The sequence below is a fragment of the Lactuca saligna genome, chromosome 5 (assembly GCF_052625555.1).
Source record: "Lactuca saligna cultivar CGN05327 chromosome 5, ASM5262555v1, whole genome shotgun sequence".
Lineage (NCBI taxonomy): Eukaryota > Viridiplantae > Streptophyta > Magnoliopsida > Asterales > Asteraceae > Lactuca > Lactuca saligna.
This window is the reverse complement of record NC_136421.1, coordinates 67511550-67524068: the sequence shown is the minus strand read 5'-3', so window position 1 is coordinate 67524068 and position 12519 is coordinate 67511550. Positions and strand designations below refer to the sequence as shown.

At 38.0% G+C, this 12519-nt stretch overlaps 1 protein-coding gene and 1 long non-coding RNA gene across 2 annotated transcripts; both read left to right on the top strand.

Annotated features, from left to right (window-relative positions):
* Positions 1 to 286: 286 nt before the first annotated feature.
* Positions 287 to 2575, top strand: LOC144997815 (uncharacterized). The gene is made up of 3 exons (XR_013659952.1): positions 287 to 1019; positions 1763 to 1820; positions 2398 to 2575. It is a non-coding gene; the product is annotated as an uncharacterized LOC144997815 (long non-coding RNA).
* Positions 2576 to 7713: 5138 nt separating this feature from the next.
* Positions 7714 to 12166, top strand: LOC144997678 (immunoglobulin). The gene is made up of 13 exons (XM_078957554.1): positions 7714 to 8252; positions 8798 to 8875; positions 8977 to 9134; positions 9263 to 9338; positions 9415 to 9482; positions 9571 to 9823; positions 9973 to 10077; positions 10319 to 10425; positions 10508 to 10561; positions 10662 to 10745; positions 10843 to 11006; positions 11107 to 11256; positions 11897 to 12166. Exons 1-12 carry the CDS (start codon positions 7952 to 7954, stop codon positions 11252 to 11254), a joined length of 1596 nt encoding a protein of 531 aa, XP_078813680.1. The 5' UTR covers positions 7714 to 7951; the 3' UTR covers positions 11255 to 11256; positions 11897 to 12166.
* Positions 12167 to 12519: the final 353 nt, after the last annotated feature.

The following is a 12519-nucleotide window of genomic DNA, read 5'->3' as shown; positions in this document are numbered from 1 at the left end:
TATAGAATCATGATTATTTTAATCGTTAAAGGTATCTAAAAGATTATTACAATTTATTAGTCAAGTAATTAAACAAATAAATAAGTGGGATTTATTAATGTCAATAAATGGAATATGTTTTAGTCAAGGGTCCAAAGAGTAATTCTTGGAAACTTCTTTTGAAGAAGGAATCAAGTATAGAGGAAAAACTTGTCATCATGCCTAACCTCAGGGACCATTTATGCCATTTGTGAATATCTTGGTATTTTGTCCCCTCTGATAGCGACATAGCGTGAGGGAAGGAATTGTCTCCCGTTTCTTGTTGTATGCCCTGCATCCGATCGATTATATTTGAAGCAACCATTCTAGCGTGAAGAAGGGGAGTGAGAGTGTGTACTGTATGTGTGTGTACTCAGGTGCGATGCTGAGAGAGAAAGAGAAACGGGAGGAGAGAGGGCAAAAGTGTTGACTGGACATGTTCACCGGATCTATTCCTCAGGCATCATAGTGGGTGAAGGGGTTAAGTAGTAGGCTTAAGCATCTTTCTAATTTCCCTGTTAGCTAGCTGGAAAGAAAATGGAAACGCAGTCCATCAATTATTCTTCCTGTTCTAAACCGATGTTGGACCCATCTTTGTTTTGGGTTTGTGTTATCAGAAAGTTTTTTTTAAAGAATCCGACTCCATTGTACCCTGATGATCTTCCAGCTGATATCATGGCGTGTAGATTGGTGGTGAAAGGATTGTAAAGGAGAAGAGGTCAAGATGGAGACATGGGAGCTTCATCTCCTTTGGCGACGCAGTGTGTGTGTGTGTGAGTGTGTTGCCGGTGGCCTTATGCTGTGGAGTGAGACAATGAAGAAATGGTGAGAGGGCAGGTAAATGTTCATGGAATAAGAGTTCGGTTCAGAGATAGCATTAATGGCGGAGGTGAATGTCCGTTTTTGGCTGACTTCTATCGCCGGAAGTGGACCTTGGCTGCCGGAGAAGGAATCATTAGAGGCGGCAGATGAAGCCTGTAGCATTGTCACCCAGCATGTAGGTATTTCCTTGGGCCTAAATTGAGGAGTAATTTGCATTCCTTTTATTTTTGGGCTTTAATTCTTTTGGGCTAATATCATATGGATTCAATTAGTATATTTTGGGCTAAGTGACGTTTGGTTAAGTTCAAGATAAATATAATATAAGGTAAAGCCTTGTTAATTAGTAAATGGGTCTAAAATTAATTAATTTACGGATGTTCGTTTTATCTAATGGGCTGCAAATATAGGCATGAATATAGTTTGGTCGCATTAATTAAAAGGTAATTAATTGAATAAGAATTAGACGTACTAATAAGTTGCATGGATTTAAATGCCCAAATTTATAATACGATATGATTTACCTAGTAGATTGATGGATTTAATGTATTAAGTCCTTAATGGGTTAAGTGAGAAAACCCTAATTGTCATTTTATGTGAAACCCTAACTTCACTTAGACTTTGAGTTGGGCCTTCTTATTGGGCTTTGGTGATTGGGATAACAATGGACCATCCAAGAGCAAACAAATGGACTAGAATAATCTAATGGACTTGGGGTAAGGCCCACATAAGGAGTTTGGGCCCAATTTTCCATAGAAAGGCAATAGTTGGGTCGTGGTTCATTATTAGACTTTTGGGCCTTGGTTTGGGCCCTGGGCTTGAGTCAAGCTAAGATAGGGGTAAAGTAGTCTTTTACCCCAAGTATGGGATTATGGATATGAGTTGGAACCCAATTATTAATTGGGTGTTATTTTGATATTAACAGATCGGGAATCTGCCATCCAGCAGCTACGGTTTTGTCAGCAGGACTTCAGTAGTGTGAGGTGAGTTTCCTTCCTGTAGGAACGGGTCTAAGGCCACAATGCCGACCCGTTCAGTTAGCAGTAGTTTCCGGATTTCTGTCTGATGTAGTAGTTAGTATGTTTGATGCCTTCGTGGCTCAGACAGGATTTATGTGTTATGTGTTATGTGTTATGTGTTATGTTTTCCGGGCTATGGCCCGATGCAGTATGCAGTATATGTGTTCATGCTAGTTGATATGTGATGCTATGCTATGTCCAGTCAGTTTCTGGACTTTGGTCCGATGCAGGGGGCAAGGCCCCAGTTAGTCCGGACTTCAGTCCAATGCAGGGGACAAGGTCCCAATCAGTTTCCGGACTTCGGTCCGATGCAGGGGGCAAGGCCCCAGTTAGTCTGTACTTCGGTCCGATGCAGGGGACAAGGTCCCAGTCAGTTTCCGGACTTCGGTCCGATGCAGGGGGCAATGCCCCAGTTAGTCCGGACCTCGGTCCGATGCAGTGGGCAAGGCCCAATATGTGCTTTATATGTTATTGTATGGTATGTGGTTGTTTGGGGGAGCTCACTAAGCTTTGTGCTTACAGTTTCAGTTTTTGGTTTCAGGTACTCAGTTTTCAAAAGAGGAGCTCGGAGAGATTGCAGTGCACACACCATAGTCAGCTAGCCTGGGATGTTTTACTCTGATAATAAGTTTGTATTTCGAATTAATGCTATGAAATTATGTTATGACTTATGATACGGTTTTTATAAATATGATTTTAGTAATGTTTTTAAAAGAAAATTTTAGTCGTGATATTTGGGACGTTACAAGGAGTCCTGAAATGCTTAGATCTGAAACCCATTCATCTTAACTACCCTTAAATTGACCTCAAAGTCTAGAAAATGGCTCAAAAACAACACTAGCAAGCCTATAAGGAGATCTACATGATGACAAGCAAAGATTCGAGCTTTATACCTTAATGGAAATTGGAATGACACAATAGACTCAGATCTTCTTTGCTCCTCTTGAAAACCCCTATTCTCTCTTCTTCTTGTAACTTCAAAATGCACCAAAATCCTCCACAAAATGAGAAATACTCCAAGAATGCTTAAAGGGAGGCTAAGGTTTAGTAAGGGACGTTCTGAGGGTGATGGAGGCTGGTTTGGGGCGCATAATGTTGTTTAAATAGGGTGCAAACCCTTAAAATTAGGGTTTCATCCAGACTGGCAGACTCACCGAGTCCAAGAATATGGACTCGCCGAGTAGCCAACTTAAAACGCGTGGAAAACCCGTTACTACTCGACGAGTTGGGCTACAAACTCCTCGAGTACCCCTTAAGAATTGAAAATTACTTTATTTAAATCACATACCTGAAGTTGGGCGTTACAGTTATCTTGGTTTGCCACATGATTGTATGATGTAGTGATCTGTTAGACTTGTATCTTGCTATATAGGATGATACTATGCTTAGTTATATGTAAGATCTATCTATTTGTTTGTTTGTTGGTTATATGTTTAGTTATGTATACGTCGTCGTAATGTAGGTGGGTTAAGATTGTACTACTTTGTGTTGTCAGTCAACAAACCCGATAATGTTTATATCAATATGTTGTTATGGTTTACTAGGCTTATATGTGCTTTGGATATGTATATGTTGACATGTTGTGTGTAGTTGGGTTGAGTCGGTCTTGCTATGTGTTGAAGGCCAAGAGACCCAAGGCGTCCCAGGTAGACTACATGCCTGAGGGGCGTACCAGTCAAGCCGAAGGCCCGGAGAACATTCTAGATAGGCTGAAGGCCCGACGAGGTGTATCCGTCATGCTGAAGGTTTTGTGAGCATACCAGATAGACTGTAGGATGATGGGGCATTCCAGTCAGGCCGAAGGCTCTATTTGATTATTGGTTAGTTATTTGTATGCTTGTCTGTTAGATATGTGTGTCGACATGGTTTACGTGATGTTGGGTTGAGGTGGTCCTGCTTTGCGCTAAAGGTAAACAAACCCAGGGTGTAATGACCCCAAAATTTTCGTTTAAATAATACTAAGGTTATCAACGATCTATAATATATCATAAAACCGTACGTCATAAATCCCAAAAAGTTATAATAGAGGTGTCATAACAAAAGAACTGTAACAACATATCATAGTATATGAAATAAACTCCCAGGACAAAAGCTGAAGTTGTGGTGTGTGCAATGTCATCATCCCAAGCCCTTCCCTTTGCTTGCGGAAGTACCTGAAACCAAAACTGAAACTGTAAGCACAAAGCTTAGCGAGCTCCCCCATACTACCACATACCATACAATCATATAAACACATATTGGGCCTTGCCCACTGCATCGGACCGAAGTCTGGAACTAACCAGGGCCTTGTCCTCTGCATCTGATCGAAGTCCGGAAACTGCATCGGACCGAAGTCCGGAAGTGACTGGGACCTTGTCCCCTGCATCGGACCGAAGTCCGGAACTAACTGCATTGGATCGAAATTCGAAACTGACTGGGATCTTGTCCCCTGAGCGTAACATAGCATAACATAAACATATCAACTAGCATAAACACATATATTGCATACTGCATCGGACCAATGTCCGGAACACATAACACAAAGACATGCTTGAATCATAAAGACATCAAGCACACTGAACTACTGCATTAGACCAAAGTCCGAAACTACTGCTAACTAGACGGGCCGACATTGTGGCTGTAGACCCATTCCTACCGAAAGGAAACTCACTTCGTAGTGCTGGCTGCTGAGATGCTTACTCTAAAAGTGGCTGACTGCTGCTCCGGAACTGTCCGACTACAATTTCCAAAAACACTAGATCAGTTACTGGTAATGCTCTCGGGGTCAAATGGCTATATTACCCTTAGTCAAAGTCAACTCCCTAGTCAAAGTCAACTTCCAGTTGAACGGACTCGCCGAGTCAGGGCGTAGACTCGCCGATTCCCTCCTTTACTAACTCTGACTTTAACTCACCAAGCCCCTTTCCCACTCACTGATTCACTCTGAACTCACAAATCGAAGGGAAAACGGGGACTCGCGACTCGACTCGTTGAGTCCGAAGAACAACTCGCCGAGTCCTATCGCAGATTCCATACAATCGAATTCTAATCCATTCAAGGGCCTCAAACTCGTAAATCTGAGCCCTTGGGACCATCTGAACAAATAAAGTTGCTGACTTTACGTGTAACTACGAAGGAATGAAGCCATTTCACTCAAACACTACTTTTCTTCGGGAAAAACTCATCCGACTCGCCGAGTTGTAGAACAACTCGTCGAGTCTAAGGCAATCTTCATCGGACTCGCCGAGTTGCTCATCCAACTCGTCGAGTCCAAGGCTATCTTCATATGACTCGCTGAGTCAAGCTTGTGACTCGCCAAGTCCATTCAGTCCCTTTTCCATACATGCCTGATTTGAGCCATGTAGCGGCTCTAAGTTACATATTCATGCTTCTAGGGCATGCTTATCACGTAAAGTTGCAAACTTTATGTGCATGCATGGCTTTAAAGGCTTCAAATGCCAAAACTAAGCTCTAAATGGGGTTCTAAGCTCAAGAGGGACCTCAATCATGACCATAGCTGAAACTTTACACTACTAGAATGCAATGAGGGTCCAGATCTGAAGTATGACCAAAACATAAGGCTTAACCATAAAGGATTTGGGGTTTTTGGGGTTTAAAGCAACAATTTAGGGACAACCAAGATCTACTAGATCAATAAACAAGATGTAGGCTTTATTACCAGAAATGATGACCATAACTGAGTGTGCTCTGCATCTACTTCCTCTTCCTTGAACTCTTCAATCTTCTCCTTCTTCTACTTGCTCCAAAAATTCTTTCACAAAGCAACAATCACTCACACACTCAAAAAGGGGGCTAGGGTTTGGTAAGAGATGCTCTAAGAGTGATGGAGGTGAGGTTGGGGCGTATAAGTGTATTTAAATAGGGTGAAAACCCTTAAATTAGGGCTTCACCCAGAGAGGCGGACTCGCCGCGTTACCAGCTTAACTCGCGTGATCAACCTGTCTTCTGCTCGACGAGTCGGGCTATAGACTCGTCGAGTACCCCTCAAAAAGAAAAACTTTAATTAAATCAGATACTAGAAAGGGAGCGTTACACATGGGGTCCCAAATAAACTGAAGGCCACTGGGGCGTACCAGTTAGGCCGAAGGCCCGGAGAACTGTCCAGATAGGCTGAAGTCCCGGTGAGGAGTACTAGTCATGCTGAAGATTCTGTGAGCATACCAGGTAAACAGCAGGCCGTGGGGCGTTATAGTCAGACTGAAGGCTCTATATGCATGCTGTTTGTTGGTATATGTTATCTGTTTGTGTGGTGATACTTTGGGGGAACTCACTAACCTTTGTGCTTACAAATTTGGTTTATGGTTTCATATACTTCAGTGGACCGTGGCAAGGAGAAGGCGTGACCGTACACATCATTGGTTTTACAACTAATTGGATCTTGAGAGACTTTGATTTTAAATAATGTTTTGAAACAATGGTTTTGTAACAATTCTGTTAGACAAAAGAGTTGTTTTGAAAAGTTTTAAATTTGTTGAATTTTTGGGATGTTACATTACGTAAACCAATATATCGATCTCATCAAACATCAACTAATTTGCTGCCATTTTTCTTGAAAACACACAATTTACCGGTTTAATTGCTGACCTAGATACATAGTCATAAATGAGTCGATGAGATGAATATCAAATTTTACAGTAAATGTAACATTATATAACCCATCGTATCCATCTTATCAATTAATTTAATGACTAGGTGTCAAAGTTAACAATGAACTGATAAAATGTATGTTACATGGAGAAAAATGCCAAATCATCACTAAATTTTAGTTTAAGACTTATTCGTAAATTATGATAAAATAATGAGACTTTAATGAAATCGGTAAACCGGAAGAAAATGATTAAATCGTCATTTTTACCTGTAATTCATGTTTTTTCGTAAACAAATTTTAAATTGAGACATTTTCGTAAATTAAGGTAAAATATTAAAAATATTCTGATGATTTCCCATAAATAAATGAAAACGAAATAGAAAAGGACAAAATAATCATTTTTATGTTCAGTAAACATGATCCAAGTTAATTTTTGAGAAAACGATAAAATGCCTCATATGAAACTTGAACCATAAACACATCTATGTAATTTACTCTATTATCTTTGACTAGGCCTGACAATCGTGTCGTGTTCGGGTTGGCGTGTCGCTGGTTGGCGGATCAAAATATGCCAACCCAAACACGACCCATTTAAATATACAGGTCACGGGTTGGAGGGTTACGGTTTGGCGGGTTTGGAACATAAACCCATATATGACCTACCAACCCATTTATTTATACGGGTTCACAGGTTGGCGGGTTCATGGGTCAGATGTGGGTTCGTGGGTCCGAATTTTAGAGATTTAAGTCTTAAACATCCAAATGAAAAGTAAAAACATTTATAGAAACATGTTATAGATTTAGCCTTATAGGTTACGACTTACGGCCTCAGACCATCCACCACGAATCAAAATGTCAAAACAGTCAAATAGTCTATGAATCAATGATATATATTATATAATACTTATTAAACATTAATGCTTGATACATAAATATATTTAAAAATAAAATAATTTTTTTATTAAGAATATAAACGGGTTGACAGGTCAACCCGTTTATTTTTTGAGAAACCCATATATAACCCGTTTAATAAACGTGTTGGCGGGTTGAAAAACTCAACCCAAACCCATTTATTTCATATCGTGTCGCGTGTCTTGTCGAGAATTGCCAGCCCTATCTTTGACACTTGAACTATAAACACAATTTACTCTATTATCTTCTATAGAATGCCGTTAAAAAAAATAAATATAATTATTATTAAAAATAAAATATCTATTTTAAAAATAATAATCGAGAACATGCATCGAAAAAAAAAAAAATCTAAAAAGAAAAGAGTGTGTAAGGCTTAAAGGCTTTGCTTGCAAATCCCTCCCGTCGTCATGTTGACCCACCACCGACACTACTGACGGATTCCCCAAGTTGGTTCTTCTCCAATTCACCTGCATATTCAGATCAAATCGTTACCATTGTGATTCACAATCGATCAACCTATGCCCAATTTAAGATATTACTTTTAGGGCTTAATTCTGGCTGGTTAAGACGGATCGATCTGCAACTTGTTAAGGTAATGCCGCCGCCAAAAGCTTCGAGATCGCTCACCTCCTTGTTCGGACTCGGAAATAGAGAAACTAGGAAAGATGAGGTGCGTGTGCCTTTGCATGAGCAGCCTTCGTTGAAGTTAGAGGCTGATAAGAAAGTATATAGGCCAGGTGATCCTGTTACCATTACAATCGAGATCCGAAATCCTCCTGGTGAATGTTCGCTGTTAGTTGATCGGCTAAGCTTTGAAGCCAAAGGCATTGAGAAATTGGACACTCAGTGGTTTAGCACTCACAAACCACTACCCGACTCTAATCAGAAGAGGAGAGGTTTGCATTCCCATTTTCGACATTCTGAAAGTTTTCGTATTCTTATTCTACCATGGATATAGCCGCATTTCAGTTGTGCTAAATTACAACTTATTAGAAAGTTATTTTTCGCTTATTCAAAAAATTTCAAGCTGGATTTACATATTTGCTGATCTTCATGGTTGATGCTAGCGATTTTGGTTATAATATCCATGCCATTGAGAGGAATTTGTAGACATTTCACCGATAGTGTAAGCCTTTTTAGCTGTGTGCCTGTGTCAGATTCAAAAGTTGCATAGCGCATTTTTTCTTACTCCTATAGTTATCATTTCACCTCTTTCCAATCAAACACGTTAGACTTTGCTAGCAACTTGGTGACAAGTATTACAAATTGAATCCTGTTGGACACTAATTAGTAAAAAAAAAATGCAAATTCAGTGATTTGCAGTGAAAATAGTTTAAATGGGTCTTTTATCTTGGATTTTCAAAAGAGATATAGCAAGTAGTATTCAGGCACCAATCTAGATGAACACCAAATGATGGTTTCTTTATACAAATCTTTCCAGGTGAATATGTTTTCTTGGAGTCTTCAGTGCCATCAGTGATTTCAAATCAGATTCTGTCACCTGGGACTACAAGAACATGTAACTAATTCTTTATTTCATTCAATGTTGCTGTATGTATATCTGGTTTTTGTAAACAAGCTTGAAAAAATCCTCATCATAAATGCTTATGTTATATCCAGATATCTTGAGGATAAATTTGCCAACAATCATACCTCCATCATACAGGGGCTCTACTGTTCGCTATCTATATCATGTTAAAAGTGAAATGTCTGGAAAATATGTAAATATGAAAGATGGACACCCACATGGAGAATCAATGCAGAAACTCCCTGACATAGTTTGTCTTCCCATTTCAACATCTATTTATAAATTATAATTATAATTCCCCTTTGTTTTTGTGAATTTTTCCTCTATATGCAACCATTCATCTCTATTAACTTTGTATGCAACCATTTATGTCTGCAGGAAGCTCGTTTGCCACTTCAAATATGGGTCACTGAGAAAACAAATGGCTTGTTAAATGAAGAAACTGGAACAAATGGTAAAATTCTTTTATCATTACTATCTTACTTCCCTAATTGTTATATATAATTGTGAAATATTTTCCATCATTTCAGGGATTGTTCCTACTACAACTATTCTCTTGGATGTTTATTGGAAAGATATGGGTGCTGAATCTGAATGGGTAAGCTGCTGAGTGCATATAAAACACCCCTTTTTTAAATTAATCACAAATCCCAACTCTTATAATTTCTTTTCTTTATTGTTTGTAGGCTAGAGCTAATGAAACTTTTGATGGAGAAGAAGAAGGTTATGAAAGTCAAAGGGATGATATTTCTTCTGTTTCTTCCTACAATCCAGCAATGGGAAGTTTACAGAAAGCATTTGGAAGCTCAATGTCATTACCTTCATCTGCAGCAAGATCAAGTAAAGATGTGTCTTTCATTGACCAAAGGTCAACCATGTCTTCATATATGGCAATACCTCGACTTTCTGCAGCTGAAGTGCTTTATGGTTCTAGTGAAGGTAAATTATTGTTAATCATAGATATTTTCATAATAGGGTTTTTGTTCCTTCATTATGAAATGATAAGAAAACATTTCAAGAAATCTGATTAATGATTAATCACACTTATCTTATTGGTTCTAATGAATGACTCTTTGTTTCTTAAACAGATAACTTAAATGCTCCAAATGAGCAGCTAAAAATTCCAAAATCTCCCCCTATGAATGATGAATTGAGAGTCTCAACTGGCTCAAGAACTCTTGAACCTGTTGCATGTAAGTAATACTGTTTCTTATTCTTTTACACTTTTTAAAATAAAATCTAATTTGGTTTATATGAAATTTGCATCGTTGTTTCATTTTAGAGTATAACTAATAACATTAACATATGCCCTAAAGATGCATCATTTTACCTGTTACCATGGTCGTGGAAAAACTGAAATGTTGTTTGCGTAAATGACGATTTTACCCTTGTGTTACACCTTAAAAATTAAGTTTCCACTAACGTTTGCTGCAGCAGAAGGTCTGATTCGAGGAAGATCATACAACATTAGGCTTGATGACCAAGTTCTTCTAAGATTCTCACCCACAAAACCTGAATCAACTTATTACTTTGGTGATATGGTAAAAAAAAAAAATCTCAAACCATCTTGTTTCCCTTTGGTCGAATTTACTTATATACCCCTCTGTGGATTTCTGATCACAGATAGGTGGAACTCTTACCTTTTTCCACGAGGAAGAAACCAGAAGATGTCTTGAGGTACTGTACTAACATGTATATAAATATTGCATTTTTTGTTCCATTGACATCAATACAAGGGTATTTTCGTCTTTTAACTCGTTTGGTTTATCTATTCCAGCTTTCAGTAACCTTGGAGTTATCCGAGACTATAAGTCGTCGCTCTGCACATCCTTCTAGAAAATATTCCCCAACAATTACAAAGGTTTATCATCTGATTCTTTTGGAAATTGTTTTTCCCTTTTTTTAATTTTATTTAATTTATCTGAATTTATATAAGTTTTGTATATATATATATGCAGATACAGAGTGATCACCATGAAGTTGTTGCAGATTTGGTGCAAACAAGCTTTCAGTTTTCAGTTCCCATGGATGGGCCCATGTCTTTTTCCACTAGACATGTCTCTGTTCAATGGGTGCTTCGCTTTGAATTCTTTACTACTCCAAAGAATGTTGATTGGACAAGGTAATTAATATTCATGATTAACTACTCGAAAACTTCAAAACCAGGGGCAAAAATGACAATTCATATATTCCTCATAAACATTTTGTTATTTGTACAACAGATTTGAGCATCCGCTTTTAATAGAAGGAAGAGACAAATGTGAATGGGTTCTTCCGATAACTGTGCATGCACCTCCGTTCACTACTTCTGGGTCCTACAGTAGAATCGAAAAGCCGCCTTCACTAGAACCAATGTGGGACCGCTCTTGATGGTAAGTATTAATAACCGTATTCATACTAACTATTATTCTTTTGCTTAAATGCCAAAAAAAAAAAAAAAACAAGCGATATGACATAACAGGTTGTACTGCGTTTGACATGCATTGGAACGGGGACTGGAACTGATGTCAACGAGACAAAAATTGCAATTTTTTGACTAGATGATGAAAAGGTGGGACATGGACTAGCTCTCGATCGCTCGTCTGTGTAAAAGACGGAAATGCCCTTCTCGTCCTTATCATTGAAAATAGCCGTGGAAACCTTGTCTAGTCCTGTGTTAACAAACGCTAGCGTTTGTTACATGTGAGGGGACTAGACAGGCTCTTTAGGCGACTTTCAATGACGAAAGATTAGAAGGGCATTATCGTCTTTTGCATAGACGTGAGATTGATCGAGAGCGAGTCCATGTCACACCTTTTCATCTTCTGGTCAAAAAATTGCAATTTTTTTGTCTCGTTGACATTAGTTCCAGTCGCAGTTCCAATGCATGTCAAACGTAGTACAATAACGGGGTTAAAGTTAAAAAAAAATAAAAGGATAAAAATAGTTTTTACCTTTTGTGAGTTAAAAAAAGTGAGTAGGTTGTATATGGTTGTGATGTTTATGTACTTTTACATTATGGCGATTCAACAGTAACATAAACAAAGGGGTAGTTGGTAAGATGGCGTCGTCAAAGGACAAAGAAATTGTGATGCGCTTCGTGAAAGAATTGATTGTAAAGTTTTATCTTCTGGGAGTAATAGACGATGTTATTGGCATAATGATTTTTGATACTTATTTTCTTTTTTGTTATTTTAATTTTAAATTTCAGCTGTAAACATTTTGCCAGGGTATGCCTCATTTTATTTGTATTGTTTGGATCGTCTTCTTTTATATCTTTAGGATTATCAGTATTTTTCTTCATTCTTACAAGTCCTACATGAAATTACATATATAAGTGTACTTTCACTTTGGGACAGTTTGGCAACGACTTTTTGGAGCTTAACCTTTTAGCTTTTAAAAAGAACTTGAATTAAAATAATAAATTTATTTCATGGTATGAACTTAAAAATTTTGTTTCAAAACAAAAACGTCTAATTTAAAAATTATTTTAAGTAGCGTTAAAAGAGGCTTATACATATTACTAGAGTCGGATAAAAAAGCTTATGTTTTAAAAATTGCCTTAATCAGAGTTAAAGAAACTTATACATATTATTATAACATTACTAGATAGTTGGAAAAAAAAACCTTATGTTTTAAAAATCATTCTAAGTAGC